Here is a 23,912-nt window from a genome sequence, read left to right as displayed (position 1 = left end):
CCACGGATTGACGCTGAGGGAGGCTGGACTGAGAGTTCAGCCAAATCTTAGCAGATATACAGTGGCATCTGTCATAAGGACTTTTCGACAGGAAAACAGGTAAAATAAGATCTGACTACAGTTACAGTAATCAGCTGTGTCTGATGTATACAAGTGTGTTTAACAGATTGGCTCATAGGTGTGGTAATTTGACTACAAAAGGAGGGCCAGGCTGTCAGTTGCCATTCCCTGACCTAGACGATGGTTCATGGGAAAACAAAATAGTTTCAGGAGTGTAAGGAAGTAGTTGAGTTGTATAACCTTTGTTTGAAATGTGTTTTCATGTACGAGTACAATCCTATCCATATATAGAGAACTGGCCAATTCTCCTCTTCCCTGAGATGAGGTGTAAACCTGCTGGACTGAGGGAGGGATGCCACTCAGTCTGTTCCACATTCAGGCGTGTGGGGTGAGAAGGAGAGATGGGTGAGACTGATTAAAGAGGGTGTTTGGAGCGTGGGGTGAGAAGGAGAGATGGGTGAGACTGATTAAAGAGGGTGTTTGGAGCGTGGGGTGAGAAGGAGAGATGGGTGAGACTGATTAAAGAGGGTGTTTGGAGCGTGGGGTGAGAAGGAGAGATGGGTGAGACTGATTAAAGAGGGTGTTTGGAGCGTGGAGTGAGACTGATTAAAGAGGGAGTTTGGAGCGTGGGGTGAGACTGATTAAAGAGGGAGTTTGGAGCGTGGGGTGAGACTGATTAAAGAGGGAGTTTGGAGCGTGGGGTGAGACTGATTAAAGAGGGAGTTTGGAGCGTGGGGTGAGACTGATTAAAGAGGGAGTTTGGAGCGTGGGGTGAGACTGATTAAAGAGGGAGTTTGGAGCGTGGGGTGAGACTGATTAAAGAGGGAGTTTGGAGCGTGGGGTGAGACTGATTAAAGAGGGAGTTTGGAGCGTGGGGTGAGACTGATTAAAGAGGGAGTTTGGAGCGTGGGGTGAGACTGATTAAAGAGGGAGTTTGGAGCGTGGGGTGAGACTGATTAAAGAGGGAGTTTGGAGCGTGGGGTGAGACTGATTAAAGAGGGAGTTTGGAGCGTGGGGTGAGACTGATTAAAGAGGGAGTTTGGAGCGTGGGGTGAGACTGATTAAAGAGGGAGTTTGGAGCGTGGGGTGAGACTGATTAAAGAGGGAGTTTGGAGCGTGGGGTGAGACTGATTAAAGAGGGAGTTTGGAGCGTGGGGTGAGACTGATTAAAGAGGGAGTTTGGAGCGTGGGGTGAGACTGATTAAAGAGGGAGTTTGGAGCGTGGGGTGAGACTGATTAAAGAGGGAGTTTGGAGCGTGGGGTGAGACTGATTAAAGAGGGAGTTTGGAGCGTGGGGTGAGACTGATTAAAGAGGGAGTTTGGAGCGTGGGGTGAGACTGATTAAAGAGGGAGTCTATCTGTGTCTCTATCTGACAACAGTGTCTTTCCCTATCGGTGCTCGGCTCCATCATGGCTCATTCATCAAAAAGCCCACTGATATTGCCAACTACTTTAATGACTTTTTCATTGGCAAGATAAGAAAACGTAGGGATGACATGCCAGAAACAAACGCTGACACTACACATACAAGTATATCGGACCAAATTATGAAAGACAAGAATTGTAATTCCATAAAGTCAGTGTGGAAGAGGTGAAACACTTATAGTTGTGTATCAACAACTACAAGCCACCAGGGTCTGACAACTTGGATGGAAAATTACTGGGGGTAATAGCAGACGATATTGCCAGTTCTATTTGCCACATCTTCAGTTTAAGCCTACTAGAGAGTGTGTGCCCTCAGGCCTGGAGGGAAGCTAAAGTCATTCTGCTACCCAAGAATAGTAAAGCACCCTTCACTGGCTCAAATAGCTGACCAATCAGCCTGTTACCAACCCTTAGTAAACTTCTTTTGGTTGTCTCTGTAGTCCTTTTGGTTGTCTCTGTAGTCCTTTTGGTTGTCTCTGTAGTCCTTTTGGTTGTCTCTGTAGTCCTTTTGGTTGTCTCTGTAGTCCTTTTGGTTGTCTCTGTAGTCCTTTTGGTTGTCTCTGTAGTCCTTTTTGTTGTCTCTGTAGTCCTTTTGGTTGTCTCTGTAGTCTTTTTGGTTGTCTCTGTAGTCCTTTTGGTTGTGTCTGTAGTCCTTTTGGTTGTGTCTGGAGTCCTTTTGGTTGTCTCTGTAGTCATTTTGGTTGTGGCTGGAGTCATTTTGGTTGTGGCTGGAGTCATTTTGGTTGTCTCTGTAATCATGTTGGTTGTGTCTGGAGTCCTTTTGGTTGTCTCTGTAGTCCTTTTGGTTGTGTCTTGAGTCCTTTTGGTTGTGTCTGGAGTCCTTTTGGTTGTCTCTGTAGTCCTTTTGGTTGTCTGTAGTCCTTTTGGTTGTCTCTATAGTCCAGAAGTGATCCGAAATGGTTTTGGTTCGATGTGATTCTCTGTCTAGATTAACTTTACAGGCCAGCCACCTGCCTTACAGGCCAGCCACCTGCCTTGCATAGGAGGATTAGGTAACAACACATTGATTTAAAGCGGCAATCAGCAGTTGAAACAATAACAAAGAGGTATTCCCCGCCCCTGTTTCGGTAAACAGCTGAGTGATTGTGTTGGAGAAATGTAACCACTTGAGGCTATAGCGTTTGTTTACAAACATTGAAGGAAAAAAGCTTCCCACTTGGCACCAACTGTAATGGATGGAGCAACTGAAGATTTCCCCTGTAGGGTCAGTCTGGCATATCTCCACCCTAATGGTGACGTAAAGGTTTTGGGAAGGTGAGGTGATCCTAGATCAGTGCCATCGATGAGACACGTTCTGTTGAGCCCCACTACTAAACTCTGAAGGCCAATGTATTGTTTTCTCAGCCCTGTCTGTGTTGTCCTCTGGCGGCTGAGTCATGGTGGATATTTGAGAAGTCTGCTTATACATCAATCAAACTGCCAACTTGTTGTCCTCTCTCCTCCTCTCTCCTCCTCTCTCATCTTCTCTGCTCCTCTCTCCTCTTCTCTCCCCCTCTCTTCTCTCCTCTTCTCTCCTCCTCTCTTCTCTCCCCCTCTCTCCCCCTCTCCCCTTCTCTCCTCCTCTTCTCTCCTCCTCTCTCCTTCGCTCTCCTCCTCTCCTCCTCTCCCCGCTATATAATAAACTTATCTTCCTCTATATAATAAACTCCTCTTCCTCTCTTTAAAATAAACTAATCTTCCTCTCTATATAAGAAACTCATCTTCCTCTCTATATAATAAACTCATCTTCCTCTCTAGAAAATAAACCACCATATATAATTTTGTTCTCAATCAATGTTCCTACAATGGATCTTTGCTGAGGCAGGGAAAATGTGTGTATGTGTGTGTGTTTCCTGCTTGTGTATACATGGGTCAGTGTGTGTAGTGCAGACACATGACGGCATGGAAAACATTTGGGAGAAATGTGGAAGTAATTTAGCTGCCGTTGGGCCCTGTTTCTTCTCCACTCTGTCGTAGCGGCACCTTGATGCCTATCTCCACACATTAACAAGGTAATGGGGCTGTGTGAGGAGGAAGTTATGTAGCAACAATGCCAGGACCTAACCCGGAGTCGCCTTACTGGCAACTCAATAAAACGCCCACATACTCTACCAAAACTTCACCAACGCTTACTGAATAGACAACCTCTAAACTCCTGCGTATTTTACCAAAACTTCACCAACACTTACTGAATAGACCTCTAAACTCCTACGTATTTTACCAAAACTTCACCAACGCTTACTGAATAGACAACCTCTAAACTCCTGCGTATTTTACCAAAACTTCACCAACACTTACTGAATAGACCTCTAAACTCCTACGTATTTTACCAAAACTTCACCAACACTTACTGAATAGACCTCTAAACTCCTGTGTATTTTACCAAAACTTCACCAACACTTACTGAATAGACCTCTAAACTCCTGTGTATTTTACCAAAACTTCACCAACGCTTACTGAATAGACCTCTAAACTCCTGTGTATTTTACCAAAACTTCACCAACACTTACTGAATAGACCTCTAAACTCCTGTGTATTTTACCAAAACTTCACCAACGCTTACTGAATAGACCTCTAAACTCCTGTGTATTTTACCAAAACTTCACCAACGCTTACTGAATAGACCTCTAAACTCCTGTGTATTTTACCAAAACTTCACCAACACTTACTGAATAGACCTCTAAACTCCTACGTATTTTACCAAAACTTCACCAACACTTACTGAATAGACCTCTAAACTCCTGTGTATTTTACGAAGACTTCACCAACACTTACTGAATAGACCTCTAAACTCCTACGTATTTTACCAAAACTTCACCAACACTTACTGAATAGACCTCTAAACTCCTGTGTATTTTACCAAAACTTCACCAACACTTACTGAATAGACCTCTAAACTCCTGTGTATTTTACCAAAACTTCACCAACACTTACTGAATAGACCTCTAAACTCCTGTGTATTTTACCAAAACTTCACCAACGCTTACTGAATAGACCTCTAAACTCCTGTGTATTTTACCAAAACTTCACCAACACTTACTGAATAGACCTCTAAACTCCTGTGTATTTTACGAAAACTTCACCAACACTTACTGAATAGACCTCTAAACTCCTGCGTATTTTACCAAGACTTCACCAACACTTACTGCGAAGATAATCTTTCTATTCCCAAATCCTGTCAAGAGAAGTGAATATATTCCCATGTACTCTGCTAACCTGCAGGTTAACCTGAATCATTTCCACAGTTTAACAACCAGGATGAGCTTCATGCAAATGAGGGAGGACATAAAGAATATGAAGATCCATTTAGGATTAATTATTCGGCTGTCAATCATTTATTCCTGTAACGCTATGGGTGAGCTTTGCTCTGCACGTTCCCCAGTTTTGTAGGGTTTAATATTGGCAACGCTTCATAGTTCATTTAGTCATTCAACACCTCTCCTCTCTAGCTCTCATTGTCTCTCCAACTCCCTCAGCTTTTCCTTTCCTCTCCTCCTCCCTCAGCTCTCCCTTCCTCTCCTCCACCCTTCACTCTCCCTTCCTCTCCTCCTCCCTCAGTTCTCCCTTCCTTTCCTCCTCCCTCAGTTCTCCCTTCCTTTCCTCCTCCCTCAGCTCTCCCTTCCTCTCCTCCTCCCTCAGCTCTCCCTTCCTCTCCTCCCTCAGCTCTCCCTTCCTCTCCTCCTCCCTCAGCTCTCCCTTCCCCTCTCCTCCTCCCTCAGCTCTCCCTTCCTCTCGTCGCTCAGCTTTCCCTATTCTCTCTTTCCCTGTGTTCTCCTTTCCATATCTCTCTCCCTGTCCATCTCTACCTACCCTCTCTCTCCTCCGTTCAGTCTTTCCTCTCGTCTCAGTTAAAGTGATAAAACAGCACCATAACAGCACCATGATAAGTAATGTCTCTGTCTCTGGCTGTTCTGTGAGCAGACATAAGCTAGACAGTTACCATTGACCCCTAGGTGTTTGGGGAGAGCCATACCTGGTCCTGGACCTGTCAGTCTGTCTGTGTCCTAAGGGCATCTATCTGAGCAGTCTGTAGTTGTAGTGTCCTGGATCAGATGAGGATCAACAGTCTGTAGTTTTAGTGTCCTGGGCCAGGTGTGGATCAACAGTCTGTAGTTGTAGTGTCCTGGGCCAGGTGTGGATCAACAGTCTGTAGTTGTAGTGTCCTGGGTCAGATGAGGATCAACAGTCTGTAGTTGTAGTGTCCTGGGCCAGATGAGGATCAACAGTCTGTAGTTGTAGTGTCCTGGGCCAGATGAGGATCAACAGTCTGTAGTTGTAGTGTCCTGGGCCAGGTGAGGATCAACAGTCTGTAGTTGTAGTGTCCTGGGCCAGATGAGGATCAACTGTCTGTAGTTGTAGTGTCCTGGGCCAGATGAGGATCAACAGTCTGTAGTTGTAGTGTCCTGGGCCAGGTGAGGATCAACAGTCTGTAGTTTTAGTGTCCTGGGCCAGATGAGGATCAACAGTCTGTAGTTGTAGTGTCCTGGGTCAGATGAGGATCAACAGTCTGTAGTTGTAGTGTCCTGGGCCAGATGAGGATCAACAGTCTGTAGTTGTAGTGTCCTGGGCCAGATGAGGATCAACAGTCTGTAGTTGTAGTGTCCTGGGCCAGATGAGGATGAACTGTCTGTAGTTGTAGTGTCCTGGGCCAGATGAGGATCAACAGTCTGTAGTTGTAGTGTCCTGGGCCAGGTTAGGATCAACAGTCTGTAGTTGTAGTGTCCTGGGCCAGATGAGGATCAACAGTCTGTAGTTGTAGTGTCCTGGGCCAGATGAGGATCAACAGTCTGTAGTTGTAGTGTCCTGGGCCAGATGAGGATCAACAGTCTGTAGTTGTAGTGTCCTGGGCCAGATGAGGATCAACTGTCTGTAGTTGTAGTGTCCTGGGCCAGATGAGGATCAACAGTCTGTAGTTGTAGTGTCCTGGGCCAGATGAGGATCAACAGTCTGTAGTTGTAGTGTCCTGGGCCAGATGAGGATCAACAGTCTGTAGTTGTAGTGTCCTGGGCCAGATGAGGATCAACAGTCTGTAGTTGTAGTGTCCTGGGCCAGATGAGGATCAACAGTCTGTAGTTGTAGTGTCCTGGGCCAGATGAGGATCAACAGTCTGTAGTTGTAGTGTCCTGGGCCAGGTGAGGATCAACAGTCTGTAGTTGTAGTGTCCTGGGCCAGATGAGGATCAACTGTCTGTAGTTGTAGTGTCCTGGGCCAGATGAGGATCAACAGTCTGTAGTTGTAGTGTCCTGGGCCAGGTGAGGATCAACAGTCTGTAGTTTTAGTGTCCTGGGCCAGATGAGGATCAACAGTCTGTAGTTGTAGTGTCCTGGGTCAGATGAGGATCAACAGTCTGTAGTTGTAGTGTCCTGGGCCAGATTAGGATCAACAGTCTGTAGTTGTAGTGTCCTGGGCCAGATGAGGATCAACAGTCTGTAGTTGTAGTGTCCTGGGCCAGATGAGGATCAACTGTCTGTAGTTGTAGTGTCCTGGGCCAGATGAGGATCAACAGTCTGTAGTTGTAGTGTCCTGGGCCAGGTTAGGATCAACAGTCTGTAGTTGTAGTGTCCTGGGCCAGATGAGGATCAACAGTCTGTAGTTGTAGTGTCCTGGGCCAGATGAGGATCAACAGTCTGTAGTTGTAGTGTCCTGGGCCAGATGAGGATCAACAGTCTGTAGTTGTAGTGTCCTGGGCCAGATGAGGATCAACTGTCTGTAGTTGTAGTGTCCTGGGCCAGATGAGGATCAACAGTCTGTAGTTGTAGTGTCCTGGGCCAGATGAGGATCAACAGTCTGTAGTTGTAGTGTCCTGGGCCAGATGAGGATCAACAGTCTGTAGTTGTAGTGTCCTGGGCCAGATGAGGATCAACAGTCTGTAGTTGTAGTGTCCTGGGCCAGATGAGGATCAACAGTCTGTAGTTGTAGTGTCCTGGGCCAGATGAGGATCAACAGTCTGTAGTTGTAGTGTCCTGGGCCAGGTGAGGATCAACAGTCTGTAGTTGTAGTGTCCTGGGCCAGGTGAGGATCAACAGTCTGTAGTTGTAGTGTCCTGGGCCAGGTGAGGATCAACAGTCTGTAGTTGTAGTGTCCTGGGCCAGATGAGGATCAACTGTCTGTAGTTGTAGTGTCCTGGGCCAGATGAGGATCAACAGTCTGTAGTTGTAGTGTCCTGGGCCAGGTGAGGATCAACTGTCTGTAGTTGTAGTGTCCTGGGCCAGATGAGGATCAACAGTCTGTAGTTGTAGTGTCCTGGGCCAGATGAGGATCAACTGTCTGTAGTTGTAGTGTCCTGGGCCAGATGAGGATCAACAGTCTGTAGTTGTAGTGTCCTGGGCCAGGTGAGGATCAACAGTCTGTAGTTGTAGTGTCCTGGGCCAGATGATGTGTGGACTTTGTTCGAAAAATGTGCATATTTCAGGTATAAATCATAGTTTACATTGCAGCTACAATCAGAAGTTGCACCGAAGCAGACAGAATAATTACAGACACCAACGTCAAATACCTAATTACTCATCATAAAACATTTCTGAAAAATACATAGTGTACAGCAATTGAAAGACAGGCATCTTGTGATTCCAGACAATATTTCCGATTTATCAAGTGTTTTACAGCGAAAACACAATATAGCGTTATATTAGCTCACCACAATAGCCAAAAACACAAGCAATTTCCCAGTAGCAAAAGTAAGCGATCGTAACAAACAAGCAAAAGATATATAATTTTTGACTAACCTTGATTTTCTTCCTCAGATGACAGTCCTATAACATCAGGTTATACATACACTTATGTTTTGTTCGAAAATGTGCATATTTAGAGCTGAAATCAATGGTTACACCGTGTGCTATCTTAGCTACTTTTCCCCACTACATCCGGATTTTTCCTGACACTTTTTCTGACACACATATTCTGACCAAATAGCTATTCATAAACATAACTAAAAAATACATGTTGTATAGGAAATGATAGATCCATTAGTTCTTAATGAAATCGCAGTGTTAGAATTCTAAAAAATAACTTCATTACGATATGCAGCTTCGGTATAGCTAGAGTACCCAAACGTTGGCCGCCGGCGACTAGTACAACATGTTCGACAGATATATGAAATAGCATCATAAAATGTTTCTTACTTTTGCTGATCTTTCATCGGAATGTTGGACAAGGTGTCCTTTGTCCAGAACAGTCGTTGTTTGGAATTAGAACGGACACTTTCCCTCTTCATTTAGCACGCGCGCTAGCCGGGTGGCACGAATCGCTCCATCGTCAACAAAGTCAGAGAACGGAACACGGCAAAACTCCCGAAAAAAATTCAATAATCTGATTAAACTATATTGAAAAAACATACTTTACGATGATATGGTCACATGTATCAAATAAAATCCGAACCGGAGATAGTAGTCGCCTATAACGGCAGCTAAACAGAAGGCAATCCCACTGTCCACCGCGCGCTCCTCAGAGTACCGAAAATGAGGGACACGTCATACAAAGAGCCTGTATTCCACGTCAGACCAAGATAAACACAAAATTTCTTCTCTCACAGCCTCTTGACATCCAGGGGAAGGTCTATGAAGTGCACGTAGACTCTTACGTTTCATGCCCATGTATAGGCAGGAAGAAAAACAGAGCCTCAATTTCAGACTTTCCACTTCCTGGTCAGGAAGTTTGTGCCAAATGAGTTCTGTTTGACTCACAGATATAATTTAAACGGTTTTAGAAACTAGAGAGTGTTTTCTATCCAATAGTAATAATAATATGCATATTGTATGAGCAAGAATTGAGTACGTGGCCGTTTGAAATGGGCACATTTTATCTGGCTACTCAATACTGCCCCTGCAGCCCAAACAGGTTAAACCAGTTTTTGCCCAGTGGGTGGCTTTGGTCCTGAGCATGCTTTAGATTTATTTTATTTAACCTTTATTTAACATTTATCTTTATTTAACTAGGCAAGTCAGTTAAGAACAAATTATTATTTACAATGCCGGCCTAGGAACAGTGGGTTAACTGCCTTGTTCAGGGACAGAACAATAGATTTTTACCTTGTCAGCTCTGGGATTCAATCTAGCAACCATTTCGGTTACTAGTCCAATGCTCGAACCACTAGGCTACCTGCCGCCCCTAGACGCAGCCTAAAACTGTATTACTAATCTCAGGTTAAGTTCTTGGTCTATACCTGTTAAAAGAAGAGATGCTACAACCAGAATGAGGAGCTACACCCTCCCCCACTCTCCCCCTCTCTCTCCCCCCATCTCTCTCTCACTCCCCCCCCCCCCCCCCCTCTCTCTCTCTCTCTCTCTCTGTCTCTCTCTCGCCCCCCCCCCCCCTCCCCCCACTCGCTTTACGATTCACGGGCAAGTCTATGGGTCGAATGTCCCCTCCCACTTTCCATAATTCGAAAGATGCTATAACCTGCGAAATCATGATTTGTCCAAATTACCAGTGATACATTTTTCAAAAACAAAAGCACCAGAACTATTGCTGCTCGTTACCCATAGAATCTAGATCTATCATAGATCTACCGTACCATTTATATTTCCACAGTCTGTCCACGAGAGATTGCCATACCACTAGCACACTTGGCTCAACCAATCAAGCGCTTGGAGATCAGTTAATTCATTGAATTATCTTTGTTAGTACTGGGCTGTAACAAAAGTTACTGCACACTGTGAGTCATCAGAACAAAAAATTGCAGAGCACTGTTATTGAGCCTGAGTTTGGTTCTGAGCGGTCAGTAGGCTGGCATGGGGATGAGAAATTCCGTATGGTCACGCTGTGGAGAGCTGGGCATCCTTGGTATCCTGGTTTGGGCACAGAGCGTTCAGCGCTTCCCGCCCCTGTTGCCATCAGTGGCCGACCACACGCTGGTCGTGGGCAGATACAGCACAGACTGCTGGGAAATGGCCAGCCCTGGGAGACTGTCTATGACACCACACTAGATAGACACACACTCACTCACACTGCCCACCCTGCTGTGTATTTTGGGTAAATGACAGCATTCTCCTTCCTGTGCATGTCTCTGTTGTGGGCTGTGTGCCTTAGCAATGAGGATGGTTCACTGTGCGAGCGCGTGCACACACACACACACACACATGCAGGGGTTTATCTTGGCAGAGAGGATTGGAAATCCAATTATTGCAAATAAAAGGTCTGAGTTATAATTATAGTTATGTGTGTTTATTGTAGATATTACTTTAAGGACCCATGATATGCGCTAAGTGATGTTAAGGGTTATTTTAACTTGATATCATTAGTGTCACTACTGTCGCAGCCTGGGGCCATGTTTCTCTATTCCTACCTCCTACTGTCGCAGCCTGGGGCCACGTTTCTCTATTCCTACCTCCTACTGTCTCAGCTTGGGGCCACGTTTCTCTATTCCTACCTCCTACTGTCGCAGCCTGGGGCCACGTTTCTCTATTCCTACCTCCTACTGTCGCAGCCTGGGGCCACGTTTCTCTATTCCTACCTCCTACTGTCGCAGCCTGGGGCCACGTTTCTCTATTCCTACCTCCTATAGTCGCAGCCTGGGGCCACGTTTCTCTATTCCTACCTCCTACTGTCTCAGCCTGGGGCCATGTTTCTCTATTCCTACCTCCTACTGTCTCAGCCCGGGGCCACGTTTCTCTATTCCTACCTCCTGCTGTCGCAGCCTGGGGCCACGTTTCTCTATTCCTACCTCCTACTGTCGCAGCCTGGGGCCATGTTTCTCTATTCCTACCTCCTACTGTCTCAGCCTGGGTTCACGTTTCTCTATTCCTACCTCCTACTGTCGCAGCCTGGGGCCACGTTTCTCTATTCCTACCTCCTACTGTCGCAGCCTGGGGCCACGTTTCTCTATTCCTACCTCCTATAGTCGCAGCCTGGGGCCACGTTTCTCTATTCCTACCTCCTACTGTCGCAGCCTGGGGCCATGTTTCTCTATTCCTACCTCCTACTGTCGCAGCCTGGGGCCACGTTTCTCTATTCCTACCTCCTGCTGTCGCAGCCTGAGGCCACGTTTCTCTATTCCTACCTCCTACTGTCCATATCTTTATGTTGTCATGGTATCATTATGACTCCATATCTTTATGTTGTCATGGTATCATTATGACTCCATATCTTTATGTTGTCATGGTATCATTATGACTCCATATCTTTATGTTGTCATGGTATCATTATGAGACTCCATATCTTTATGTTGTTATGGTATCATTATGAGACTCCATGTCTTTATGTTGTCATGGTATCATTATGAGACTCCATATCTTTATGTTGTCATGGTGTCATTATGAGACTCCATATCTTTATGTTGTCATGGTGTCATTATGAGACTCCATATCTTTATGTTGTCATGGTGTCATTATGAGACTCCATATCTTTATGTTGTCATGGTATCATTATGAGACTCCATATCTTTATGTTGTCATGGTATCATTATGAGACTCCATATCTTTATGTTGTCATGGTATCATTATGAGACTCCATATCTTTATGCTGTCATGGTATCATTTTAAAACTCCATATCTTTATGTTATCATGGTGTCATTATGAGACTCCATATCTTTATGTTGTCATGGTATCATTATGAGACTCCATATCTTTATGTTGTCATGGTATCATTATGAGACTCCATATCTTTATGTTGTCATGGTGTCATTATGAGACTCCATATCTGTATGTTGTCATGGTATCATTATGAGACTCCATATCTTTATGTTGTCATGGTGTCATTATGAGACTCCATATCTTTATGTTGTCATGGTGTCATTATGAGACTCCATATCTTTATGTTGTCATGGTGTCATTATGACTCCATATCTTTATGTTGTCATGGTGTCATTATGAGACTCCATATCTTTATGTTGTCATGGTGTCATTATGACTCCATATCTTTATGTTGTCATGGTGTCATTATGAGACTCCATATCTTTATGTTGTCATGGTGTCATTATGACTCCATATCTTTATGTTGTCATGGTGTCATTATGAGACTCCATATCTGTATGTTGTCATGGTATCATTATGAGACTCCATATCTTTATGTTGTCATGGTGTCATTATGAGACTCCATATCTTTATGTTGTCATGGTGTCATTATGAGACTCCATATCTTTATGTTGTCATGGTGTCATTATGACTCCATATCTTTATGTTGTCATGGTGTCATTATGAGACTCCATATCTTTATGTTGTCATGGTATCATTATGAGACTCCATATCTTTATGTTGTCATGGTATCATTATGAGACTCCATATCTTTATGTTGTCATGGTGTCATTATGAGACTCCATATCTTTATGTTGTCATGGTATCATTATGACTCCATATCTTTATGTTGTCATGGTGTCATTATGAGACTCCATATCTTTATGTTGTCATGGTGTCATTATGACTCCATATCTTTATGTTGTCATGGTATCATTATGACTCCATATCTTTATGTTGTCATGGTGTCATTATGAGACTCCATATCTTTATGTTGTCATGGTGTCATTATGACTCCATATCTTTATGTTGTCATGGTGTCATTATGAGACTCCATATCTTTATGTTGTCATGGTGTCATTATGACTCCATATCTTTATGTTGTCATGGTGTCATTATGAGACTCCATATCTTTATGTTGTCATGGTGTCATTATGACTCCATATCTTTATGTTGTCATGGTGTCATTATGAGACTCCATATCTGTATGTTGTCATGGTATCATTATGAGACTCCATATCTTGACTCCATATCTTTATGTTGTCATGGTGTCATTATGAGACTCCATATCTTTATGTTGTCATGGTATCATTATGAGACTCCATATCTTTATGTTGTCATGGTATCATTATGAGACTCCATATCTTTATGTTGTCATGGTGTCATTATGAGACTCCATATCTTTATGTTGTCATGGTATCATTATGACTCCATATCTTTATGTTGTCATGGTGTCATTATGAGACTCCATATCTTTATGTTGTCATGGTGTCATTATGACTCCATATCTTTATGTTGTCATGGTATCATTATGACTCCATATCTTTATGTTGTCATGGTGTCATTATGACTCCATATCTTTATGTTGTCATGGTGTCATTATGACTCCATATCTTTATGTTGTCATGGTGTCATTATGACTCCATATCTTTATGTTGTCATGGTGTCATTATGAGACTCCATATCTTTATGTTGTCATGGTGTCATTATGACTCCATATCTTTATGTTGTCATGGTGTCATTATGACTCCATATCTTTATGTTGTCATGGTATCATTATGAGACTCCATATCTTTATGTTGTCATGGTGTCATTATGACTCCATATCTTTATGTTGTCATGGTGTCATTATGACTCCATATCTTTATGTTGTCATGGTGTCATTATGACTCCATATTTTTATGTTGTCATGGTGTCATTATGAGACTCCATATCTTTATGTTGTCATGGTATCATGAGACTCCATATCTTTATGTTGTCATGGTATCATTATGAGACTCCATATCTTTATGTTGTCATGGTGTCATTATGACTCCATATCTTTATGTTGTCATGGTGTCATTATGAGACTCCATATCTTTATGTTGTCATGGTGTCATTATGAGACTCCATATCTTTATGTTGTCATGGTGTCATTATGAGACTCCATATCTTTATGTTGTCATGGTGTCATTATGAGACTCCATATCTTTATGTTGTCATGGTGTCATTATGAGACTCCATATCTTTATGTTGTCATGGTGTCATTATGAGACTCCATATCTTTATGTTGTCATGGTGTCATTATGACTCCATATCTTTATGTTGTCATGGTGTCATTATGAGACTCCATATCTTTATGTTGTCATGGTGTCATTATGAGACTCCATATCTTTATGTTGTCATGGTGTCATTATGAGACTCCATATCTTTATGTTGTCATGGTGTCATTATGAGACTCCATATCTTTATGTTGTCATGGTGTCATTATGACTCCATATCTTTATGTTGTCATGGTGTCATTATGACTCCATATCTTTATGTTGTCATGGTGTCATTATGAGACTCCATATCTTTATGTTGTCATGGTATCACGGTATACATCCCCTGTAGATTGTAGTTCCACTGTAAGTACTGTGTTAGCTTTCATACAACGGAACCATCCATTCCCTCTCAAACAGAACCCTGCCACCTCCGCACATTGGTGTTGGTGTAGATTACTCCAGGCTCATGTTTATGACATAATGACTTGTCTCTGTGGCGCGTGTTTATGATACAGTAATGACTCTAGATCCCAAACCTCTCATTGGGAACAGAGAGGGATAGAGGGTCATTTCAGTGCTGTAACCAAACCCCACATCGCTCTGTACATACATCAACCCCTACTGTACTGATTCTCAGTGATATTACTCTATCACACGGAGATCATTTGGTTAATTTTGGTCTCACTGAAGTGGCTTGATAAACAGTACTGAGTGTGTGGGCAGATAACAGTACTGAGTGTGTGGGCAGATAACAGTACTGAGTGTGCGGGCAGATAACAGTACTGAGTGTGTGGGCAGATAACAGTACTGAGTGTGTGGGCAGATAACAGTACTGAGTGTGTGGGCTGATGAATTACAGAGGAATGTGTTTGGTTGAGCCCTTGATCTTTGCTTCTGTTTGTGGATGCATGCATGTACGCTTATACTAATGGTAAATAAATACTTTGGAGGGAGAAAAAAACACACACCAACTAACCCTGTCTGTCCTATTTTAATACAGAAACCTTAACGGCTGCCAGCGTACTGTGGTTAGACCATGATATAGGGAAGCCAGAACAGTTTAGCTCATGTTGTTGCTGTAATGACTAGTTATTTATGACTGCTAGTTGTCCATGGCTATGGCATTCTACATCATAAGGTTTGTGTGGCCAGATGTGGCCAGATGTGTCTGTGGGATGGGGGAACATTCCGGAACACTTCTGTTATTGACTTTTCTAGATCATAACTTTCTATTTGGAACGTTCTATTTACTGGACCAATGTTCTTCCGCACATATCATTTAGTTTACCCAGAGGTTTACCCAGAGGTTTACCCAGAGGTGAGCAGATTCTTATACAAGTGGTGCCTTGTGGTGACCTGTAGATTAGTTGATATGATCTTGACTTGGGTTTTCTTTCTTAACCTGTCTAGCCCCGGGGTGCCGCTAGCGGCACATCCCCCCCACCCCCACTGAAAAGGCAGAGCCGCGAAATTCAAAAAATATATTTTTTTTAAATATTTAACTTTCACACATTAAAGTCCAATACAGCTAATGAAAGACACAGATCTTGTGAATCCAGCCAACATGTCCGATTTTTAAAATGTTTTACAGGGAAGACACAATATGTAAAGATGTAAATCTATTAGCTAAACACATTAGCATAATCCACCATCTTTTCTTTGTCCACCAACCCCAGTAGCTATCACCAATTCGGCTAAACTAAGATATTGATAGCCACTAACCAAGAAAAAAGCTCATCAGATGACAGTCTGATAACATATTTATGGTATAGGATAGGTTTTGTTAGAAAAATGTGCATATTTCAGGTAGATGTCATAGTTTACAATTGCACCCACCGTCACAAATGGACTAGAATAAATACAATGAGCAACGTGTTTACCTAACTACTAATCATCAAACATTTCGTAAAAATACACAGCATACACTAATCGAAAGACACAGATCCTGTGAATACAGACAATATTTCAGATTTTCTAAGTGTCTTACAGCGAAAACACAATAAATCGTTATATTAGCATAGCACATGTGCAAACATTACACCAGCATTGATTCTAGCCAAAGAGAGCGATAACGTAAACATCGCCAAAATATATTAATTTTTTCACTAACCTTCTCAGAATTCTTCAGATGACACTCCTGTAACATCACATTACAACATACATATACAGTTTGTTCGAAAATGTGCATATTTAGCCACCAAAATCATGGTTAGACAATGAGAAAAGTAGCCCAGCTGGTCAGAAAATGTCCTGCGCCACATTAGACAGTGATCTAGTCGTATACATAAATACTCATAAACGTGACTAAAAAATATAGGGTGGACAGCGATTGATAGACAATTTAATTCTTAATACAATCGCGGATTTACATTTTTTTAATTATCCTTACTTTTCAATACAGTTTGCGCCAAGCGAAGCTACGTCAAAAAAGATGGCGTCCTAAGCCATTAACATTTTTCGACAGAAACACAATTTATCATAATAAATTGTTCCTACTTTGAGCTGTTCTTCCATCAGAATCTTGGTCAAAGAATCCTTTCTTGGGTCTAATCGTCTTTTGGTCGAATGTAGAAATGCACATTGCATGTAGAAATGCACATTGCGTTCGGCATGAACTGGAACGGTGCCCAGAGATTCACAGTATCTCAGAAATAAATGTCCCAAAATCGCACTAAACGGATATAAATTGCTATAAAACGCTTTAAATTAACTACCTTATGATGTTTTTAACTCCTATAACGAGTAGAAACATGACCTGAGAAATATAACTGGCTACACTAATGCTTGGAAAAACAGTAGGTCGGTGTCCTCCGCGCGCCTTACGCACCTAGAAAAGAGTTCCTACCTACACGTGTTTTTTTTTTATAGGGGCTGTGATTGGGCAATCGATACCATTCAAAGCGTCATCACGTAAAGGCATCCAGGGGAAGACGTAAGCAGTGTCCGTATACTCATAGCAATAACAGTGGCCTTAAAACTGACTCCAGAACAGGGGCCAAAATGTGTGAAATCTGACTCCATGTCAGGGAAATTGCTGTAGAATGAGTTCTGTTCCACTCAGAGACAAAATTTCAACGGCTATAGAAACTATAGAGTGTTTTCTATCCAATAATAATAATAATATGCATATTGTACGATCAAGAATTTTGTAGGAAGCCATTTCAAAACATACACGATTTCCATAAATAGTGACAACAGCACCCCCTAGCCTTAACAGGTTTTAAACCATCGGATGCCAATTAAACCTATTGGATTAATTCATACCCCTTCATGTTGCTGGAGAAAGGCTGGTGTGTGCGTACGTGTGAGCGTGTGTGTGTGTTGGAGAGACAGAGATAAAGATGACAAGAGGTCACTGTTTAGTCTGTCTGAGTGTCTGACATGATTTAATGAAGAAAATATTTAAGAATAGTTAATAAATTCTTGGATATTGTTTTACGACTATTGTTCTTTTATATGTCTTTTGGCTTCCCAGGAGAGGGTGTGTGTGTGTGTGTGTGTGTGTGTGTGTGTGTGTGTGTGTGTGTGTGTGTGTGTGTGTGTGTGTGTGTGTGTGTGTGTGTGTGTGTGTGTGTGTGTGTGTGTGTGTGTGTGTGTGTGTGTGTGTGTGTGTGTACGTGTGTGTCTGTGTGATCTCCTCTCATCTTTAACCCTCTCGTCTCTCTTCTCTCTCTCGTCTGTCGTCTCTCCTCTCTCCTCTCTCTCTCGTCTCTCCTCTCTCTCTCTCGTCTCTCCTCTCTCTCTCTTGTCTCTCATCTCTCCTCTCTCTCGTCTCTCCTCTCTCTCTCTCTCTCATCTCTCCCTTGTCTTTTATCTCTCCTCTCTCTCTCGTCTCTCCTCTCTCTCTCTCTCTCGTCTCTCCTCTCTCTCTCTCATCTCTCATCTCTCCTCTCTCTCTCTCTCTCGTCGCAGAGTGTATGAACTGCACTGGCTTCACTGACATAAACAACAGACTGAACTTCATCGAGTCCAAGGTAAGAATGAAGGACAGGAGGAAAGGAGTCACAGGAAGATGGATGTTACCTGTCACATCAGTATATTTAATATTATAATAACATATTAATACTGCCATTTGGCAGACACTTTTATCCAAACCGACGTACAGTCATGCGTGCTTACATTTTACATACGGGTGGTCCTGGGAATCGAACCCACAATCCTGGCAAGAGCCATGTACTACTAACTGAGCTACGGAGAACCACATAAAATAAATGATATTTAATCTGACCTTGGCTCTTTGTTATTCCAGATTAAACTGCTAGAGGGAGCAGGTTCACCATCACCGTCCTTCAACAACTCAACAGAGGGCTCCAGCGACAACGTGATGTACACCCCCAACCCCACCCCCAACAGGCCCTCCATCTTACCTACAGCCAGTAAAACCCCCAACCCCACCTCTATACAGTGTCTCACACACACACACACACACACACACACACACACACACACACACACACACACACACACACACACACACACACACACACACACACACACACACACACACACACACACACACACACATATGCATACAGCCATATATAACCTCTGGGGAGGTTTCCTCTCAACATGTTAAACACATGGTTCTGGTTCTGGTCAATAGGAGGAAGAGGACCACCAGGGCCAATCGGATCACCAGGAATTCCAGGCCCAGCTGGCGAGGCAGGGGTTCCAGGACCGACCGGCCCCACAGGTGATCCATCCTGATATTCCCCATGTAACTCTGATGGGAATGTATGAGATTCATTCTGTTTTTTCAATATGTTGTGGATCGTCTTATGTCAGACGATTCCGCCTGCAAGGATCGCGTAGGAGTGACGCCACCTGACGTAAGACAATGTAATGTTCAGGTCTTTATCTTATCTGACGACAAAACATGCCTATTGTTGTGAGATGATATGCACTCGCTGATTACCAGGGCCAACGGGAGAGAGAGGAAGACCAGGAGAGATCGGTCTTCCAGGCCTCCCAGGACCTCCAGGGCCACCCTCCTCCTCTACCTGGCCGAGAGGTGACATGTTTGGGTTCGACGAGCAGGGTGAGTGGACCCCCCCAACCACCCTCATGACCATCTCAGCCTCAGTAGTATTGTTTCTAAGAGCTCTTCCTGTCAGCCATGATTGGAACACTGGCCAAGGACCAATGAATGCAGAACAAGGTGAAGACAGGGGGAACAAGGTGAAGACAGGGGAACAAGGTGAAGACAGGGGAACAAGGTGAAGACAGGGGAACAAGGTGAAGACAGGGGGAACAAGGTGAAGACAGGGGAACAAGGTGAAGAAAGGGGAACGAGGTGAAAACAGGGGGAACGAGGTGAAGAAAGGGGAACGAGGTGAAGACAGGGGGAACGAGGTGAAGACAGGGGGGACGAGGTGAAGACAGGGGGAACAAGGTGGAGACAGGGGGAACAAGGTGGAGACAGGGGGAACGAGGGGGAGACAGGGGGAACGAGGTGAAGACAGGGGGAACGAGGTGAAGACAGGGGGAACAAGGTGAAGACAGGGGGAACGAGGTGAAGACAGGGGGAACGAGGTGAAGACAGGGGGAACGAGGTGAAGAAAGGGGAACGAGGTGAAGACAGGGGGAACGAGGTGAAGACAGGGGGAACAAGGTGAAGACAGGGGGAACAAGGTGAAGACAGGGGGAACAAGGTGAAGAAAGGGGAACGAGGTGAACACAGGGGGAATAAGGTGAAGACAGGGGAATGAGGTGAAGACAGGGGGAACGAGGTGAAGACAGGGGGAACAAGGTGAAGACAGGGGGAACGAGGTGAAGACAGGGGGAACGAGGTGAAGACAGGGGGAATGAGGTGAAGACAGGGGGAACGAGGTGAAGACAGGGGGAATGAGGTGAAGACAGGGGGAACGAGGTGAAGATAGGGGGAACGAGGTGAAGACAGGGGGAACGAGGTGAAGACAGGGGGAACGAGGTGAAGACAGGGGGAATGAGGTGAAGACAGGGGAACGAGGTGAAGACAGAGGGAACAAGGTGGAGACAGGGGGAACGAGGTGAAGACAGGGGAACAAGGTGGAGACAGGGGGAACGAGGTGAAGACAGGGGAACGAGGTGAAGACAGGGGGAACGAGGTGAAGACAGGGGGAACGAGGTGGAGACAGGGGGAACGAGGTGAAGACAGGGGGAACGAGGTGAAGACAGGGGGAACGAGGTGAAGACAGGGGAACGAGGTGATGACAGGGGAACGAGGTGATGACAGGGGAACGAGGTGATGACAGGGGGCACAAGGTGAAGACAGGGGGCACAAGGTGAAGACAGGGGAACAAGGTGAAGACAGGGGAACAAGGTGAAGACAGGGGAACAAGGTGAAGACAGGGGAACAAGGTGAAGACAGGGGAACAAGGTGAAGACAGGGGAACAAGGTGAAGACAGGGGAACAAGGTGAAGACAGAGGAACGAGGTGAAGACAGGGGAACGAGGTGAAGACAGGGGGAACGAGGTGAAGACAGGGGGAACGAGGTGAAGACAGGGGAACGAGGTGAAGACAGGGGGAACGAGGTGAAGACAGGGGGAACAAGGTGGAGACAGGGGGAACAAGGTGGAGACAGGGGAACAAGGTGAAGACAGGGGCACAAGGTGAAGACGGGGGAACAAGGTGAAGACAGGGGGAACAAGGTGAAGACAGGGGAACAAGCTCTGTTATTGAATATGTGCATATCCAGGAAGGAGAAACAATTGATTATAACCACTGAGAGTCCCTCAGACTATCTGTCCTCCTCAACATAGCATTGTTTGCTTCAGCCTGCATCAAAGGCTTTACATTAGTAGTTCATGTAATTTAAAAGGGCATCAGGTTGCTATTTACCAGGATCAAAAATGTTAGAATTACTACAACAGGAAATACTGGGTTGAATGAACTTGATTGTTTCCTTGTGTTCACATTCACACTGCAGCTGCTAAGAGCTTCCATGAGTCTCTGTCTCCACTGGCCACTGCAGATGCTAACACCCATTCTAGAATTCAAACTGAAATATTCTATGATTAATTAATAACAGGACCAGTCTGCAAATACATACAGTAACTGTTTTCCATGGATGAGATAGTGTTGGTGACTAGAATGGTCCAGACAAGACAAACACAGGTTAATGTGCCATAATTTAACACCAGAGGGCAGTACAGGCTGACAGGCTGAGGCTCACTTACTAGTATTTGGCCAAGCTGCAAAATCAAAAGTTTAAGATTAGGGTTAGGCATAAGGTTAGCAGTGTGTTTAAGGTTAGGGTAAAGTTTAAGTTTATGTTAAGGTTAGGTTTAAGGTTAGGTTTAATTTTTTGGGGGGGATTATGTTTCAAATCAAATATCAGAGAAAATGTAGAAGTAAATCAAATCAAATTTTATTAGTCACATGCGCCGAACAGTTGTAGACCTCACAGTGAAATGCTTACTTACGAGCCCCTAACCAACAATGCAGTTTTTTTTAAATGGATGAGAATAAGAAATACAAGTATCAAGTCATTAAAGAGCAGCAGTAAAATAACAATGTTGAGGCTATATACAGGTGGGTACCGGTACAGTGTCAATGTGCTGAGGCACTGGTTAGTTGAGGTAATATGTAGATATAGGTAGAGTTATTAAAGTGACCATTTATAGATGATGACAACAGAGAGTAGCAGCGGTGTAAAAGGGGGGGGCAGTCTGGGTAGACATTTGTTTGGAAGCCTCTGGGACCTAGACTTGGCGCTCCGGTACCGCTTGCCTTGCTGTAGCAGAGAGAACAGTCTATGACTAGGGTGGCTGGAGCCTTTGACAATTTTTAGGGCCTTCCTCTGACACTGCCTGGTATAGAGGCCCTGGATGGCAGGAAGCTTGGCCCCAGTGATGTACTGGGCTGTTCGCATTACCCTCTGTAGTGCCTTGCGGTCGGAGGCCGAGCAGTTGCCATTCCAGGCAGTGATGCGACCTGTGAGGATGCTCTCAATGGTGCAGCTGTAGAACCTTTTGACGATCTGAGGACCCATGAAAAACCTTTTCAGTCTCTTGAGGGGGAATAGATTTTGTCGTGCCCTCTTCATGACTGTCTTTGTGTACTTGTGTAACAGTATAACTTTAAACCGTCCCCTCGCCCCGACACGGGCGCGAACCAGGGACCCTCTGCACACATCGACAACAGTCACCCACGAAGCAGCGTTACCCATCGCTCCACAAAAGCCACGGCCCTTGCAAAGCAAGGGGCAACACTACTTAAGTCTCAGAGCAAGTGACGTAACTGATTGAAATGCTACTAGCGCGCACCCGCTAACTAGCTAGCCATTTCACATCCGTTACACTTGGACCATGTTAGTTTGTTAGTGATGTGGACACCAAGGAACTTGAAGCTCTCAACCTACTCCACTGCAACCCCTTCGATGAGAATGGGGGCGTGCTCGGTCCTCTTTTTCCTGTAGTCCACAATCGTCTCCTTTGTCTAGGCGGGGCTTCTGACTTTGCAACTTGGCTAGATAGTGACGGCCCTGAGCTGCTTATTAGTAGTCTGGCTCAGAGTGGGTCTGTGGCTCTAGATCTGGGTCTGTGGCTCTAGATCTGGGTCTGTGGCTCTAGATCTGGGTCTGTGGCTCTAGATCTGGGTCTGTGGCTCTAGATCTGTGTCTGTGGCTCTAGATCTGGGTCTGTGGCTCTAGATCTGGGTCTGTGGAGAGCAGAGGAGAAGAGAGGCTGTTGGCTGTGTTGGCTGCTGGAGCCAGCTGGCTGTAAATCACAGCTCATTTGTAAGCTGTCAGCACAGCAGTCTGCAATTGAAAATGCAGGGCCGGCCAGGAGCCAAATCCCAGGCCCGTGTAGAGAAGGGATGGAGGGAGCCTGCATGAGCAGCTGTAATTAGTTCCAGAGGGACGGATGCTTCCACTCAGTGGCGGGTATTCATGTACGCCAAGGGAAGCCAGGTCCCCCCCCCCCAAAAAAAAATATAGATATGTTTTTATAATTTATATTTCGCCTCTCTGTGTCTGTAGCTAAAATTGTCCCTTTCCTAATTTAGCCATGGATGGATATTGGGATGTGGACTTGTGGTTTTACTTAATTCTCCGTACTGGCCAATGATCATAACGGCGATTCTGATCCAACCATTAATTCATACATTGTCGTGTCCTTGACCTGAGAATATGGAAGTTCAATATGTAGCTAGATGTAGAAGGCTAACGTTAACTAGCTTACGTTGACCATGAATGGAAGTTAGGCTAGCGAGTCATCATTTTAGCCAGGTAGCCGAGGACAACAAAATGTAGAAGCGTGTACTATATGACTGAGTGAGAGACTATTTCATCATTATGAAAGAGAGGAGGAAGGCATTGGTGTTTCTCTACAAGTAGAGCGAGTCAACATGTTTTTCTACCTGTACCAACGTGCGCGCATGCACACACACACACACACACACACACACACACACACACACACACACACACACACACACAGAAATCAGAACCATGGACATCCACATCATATGTAGCTTATGTTGATTGGACTAAATCCTTTTTTTGGTATATTTTAGTTTTCGCTGTATTAGACTAAGCAGAGGGGGGGTTAGCTACGCATCGCTACTGTTTCCACCAGACCCTCTATGCTTCCACCAGACCCTCTATGCTTCCACCAGACCCTCTATGTTTCCACCAGACCCTCTATGCTTCCACCAGACCCTCTATGCTTTCACCAGACCCTCTATGCTTCCACCAGACCCTCTGTGCTTCCACCAGACCCTCAATGCTTCAACTAGACCCTCTATGCTTT

The 23,912-nt window shown here is 44.5% G+C and overlaps 1 protein-coding gene across 1 annotated transcript in view; it reads left to right on the top strand.

Moving 5' to 3' along the window:
* LOC129822407 (collagen alpha-1(XXVI) chain-like) overlaps positions 1–23,912 on the top strand; it is a 57,534-nt gene that overhangs the window by 10,404 nt on the left and 23,218 nt on the right. The window contains exons 4-7 of the mRNA XM_055880675.1: positions 18,090–18,151; positions 18,427–18,553; positions 18,781–18,870; positions 19,096–19,215. Coding sequence (XP_055736650.1) covers positions 18,090–18,151; positions 18,427–18,553; positions 18,781–18,870; positions 19,096–19,215 — 399 coding nt within the window. The remainder of the gene's footprint in view (positions 1–18,089; positions 18,152–18,426; positions 18,554–18,780; positions 18,871–19,095; positions 19,216–23,912) is intronic.

This window comes from Salvelinus fontinalis, chromosome 24 (assembly GCF_029448725.1).
Source record: "Salvelinus fontinalis isolate EN_2023a chromosome 24, ASM2944872v1, whole genome shotgun sequence".
NCBI classification, from domain to species: Eukaryota; Metazoa; Chordata; class Actinopteri; order Salmoniformes; family Salmonidae; genus Salvelinus; species Salvelinus fontinalis.
This window is presented reverse-complemented; position numbering and strand designations above follow the sequence as displayed.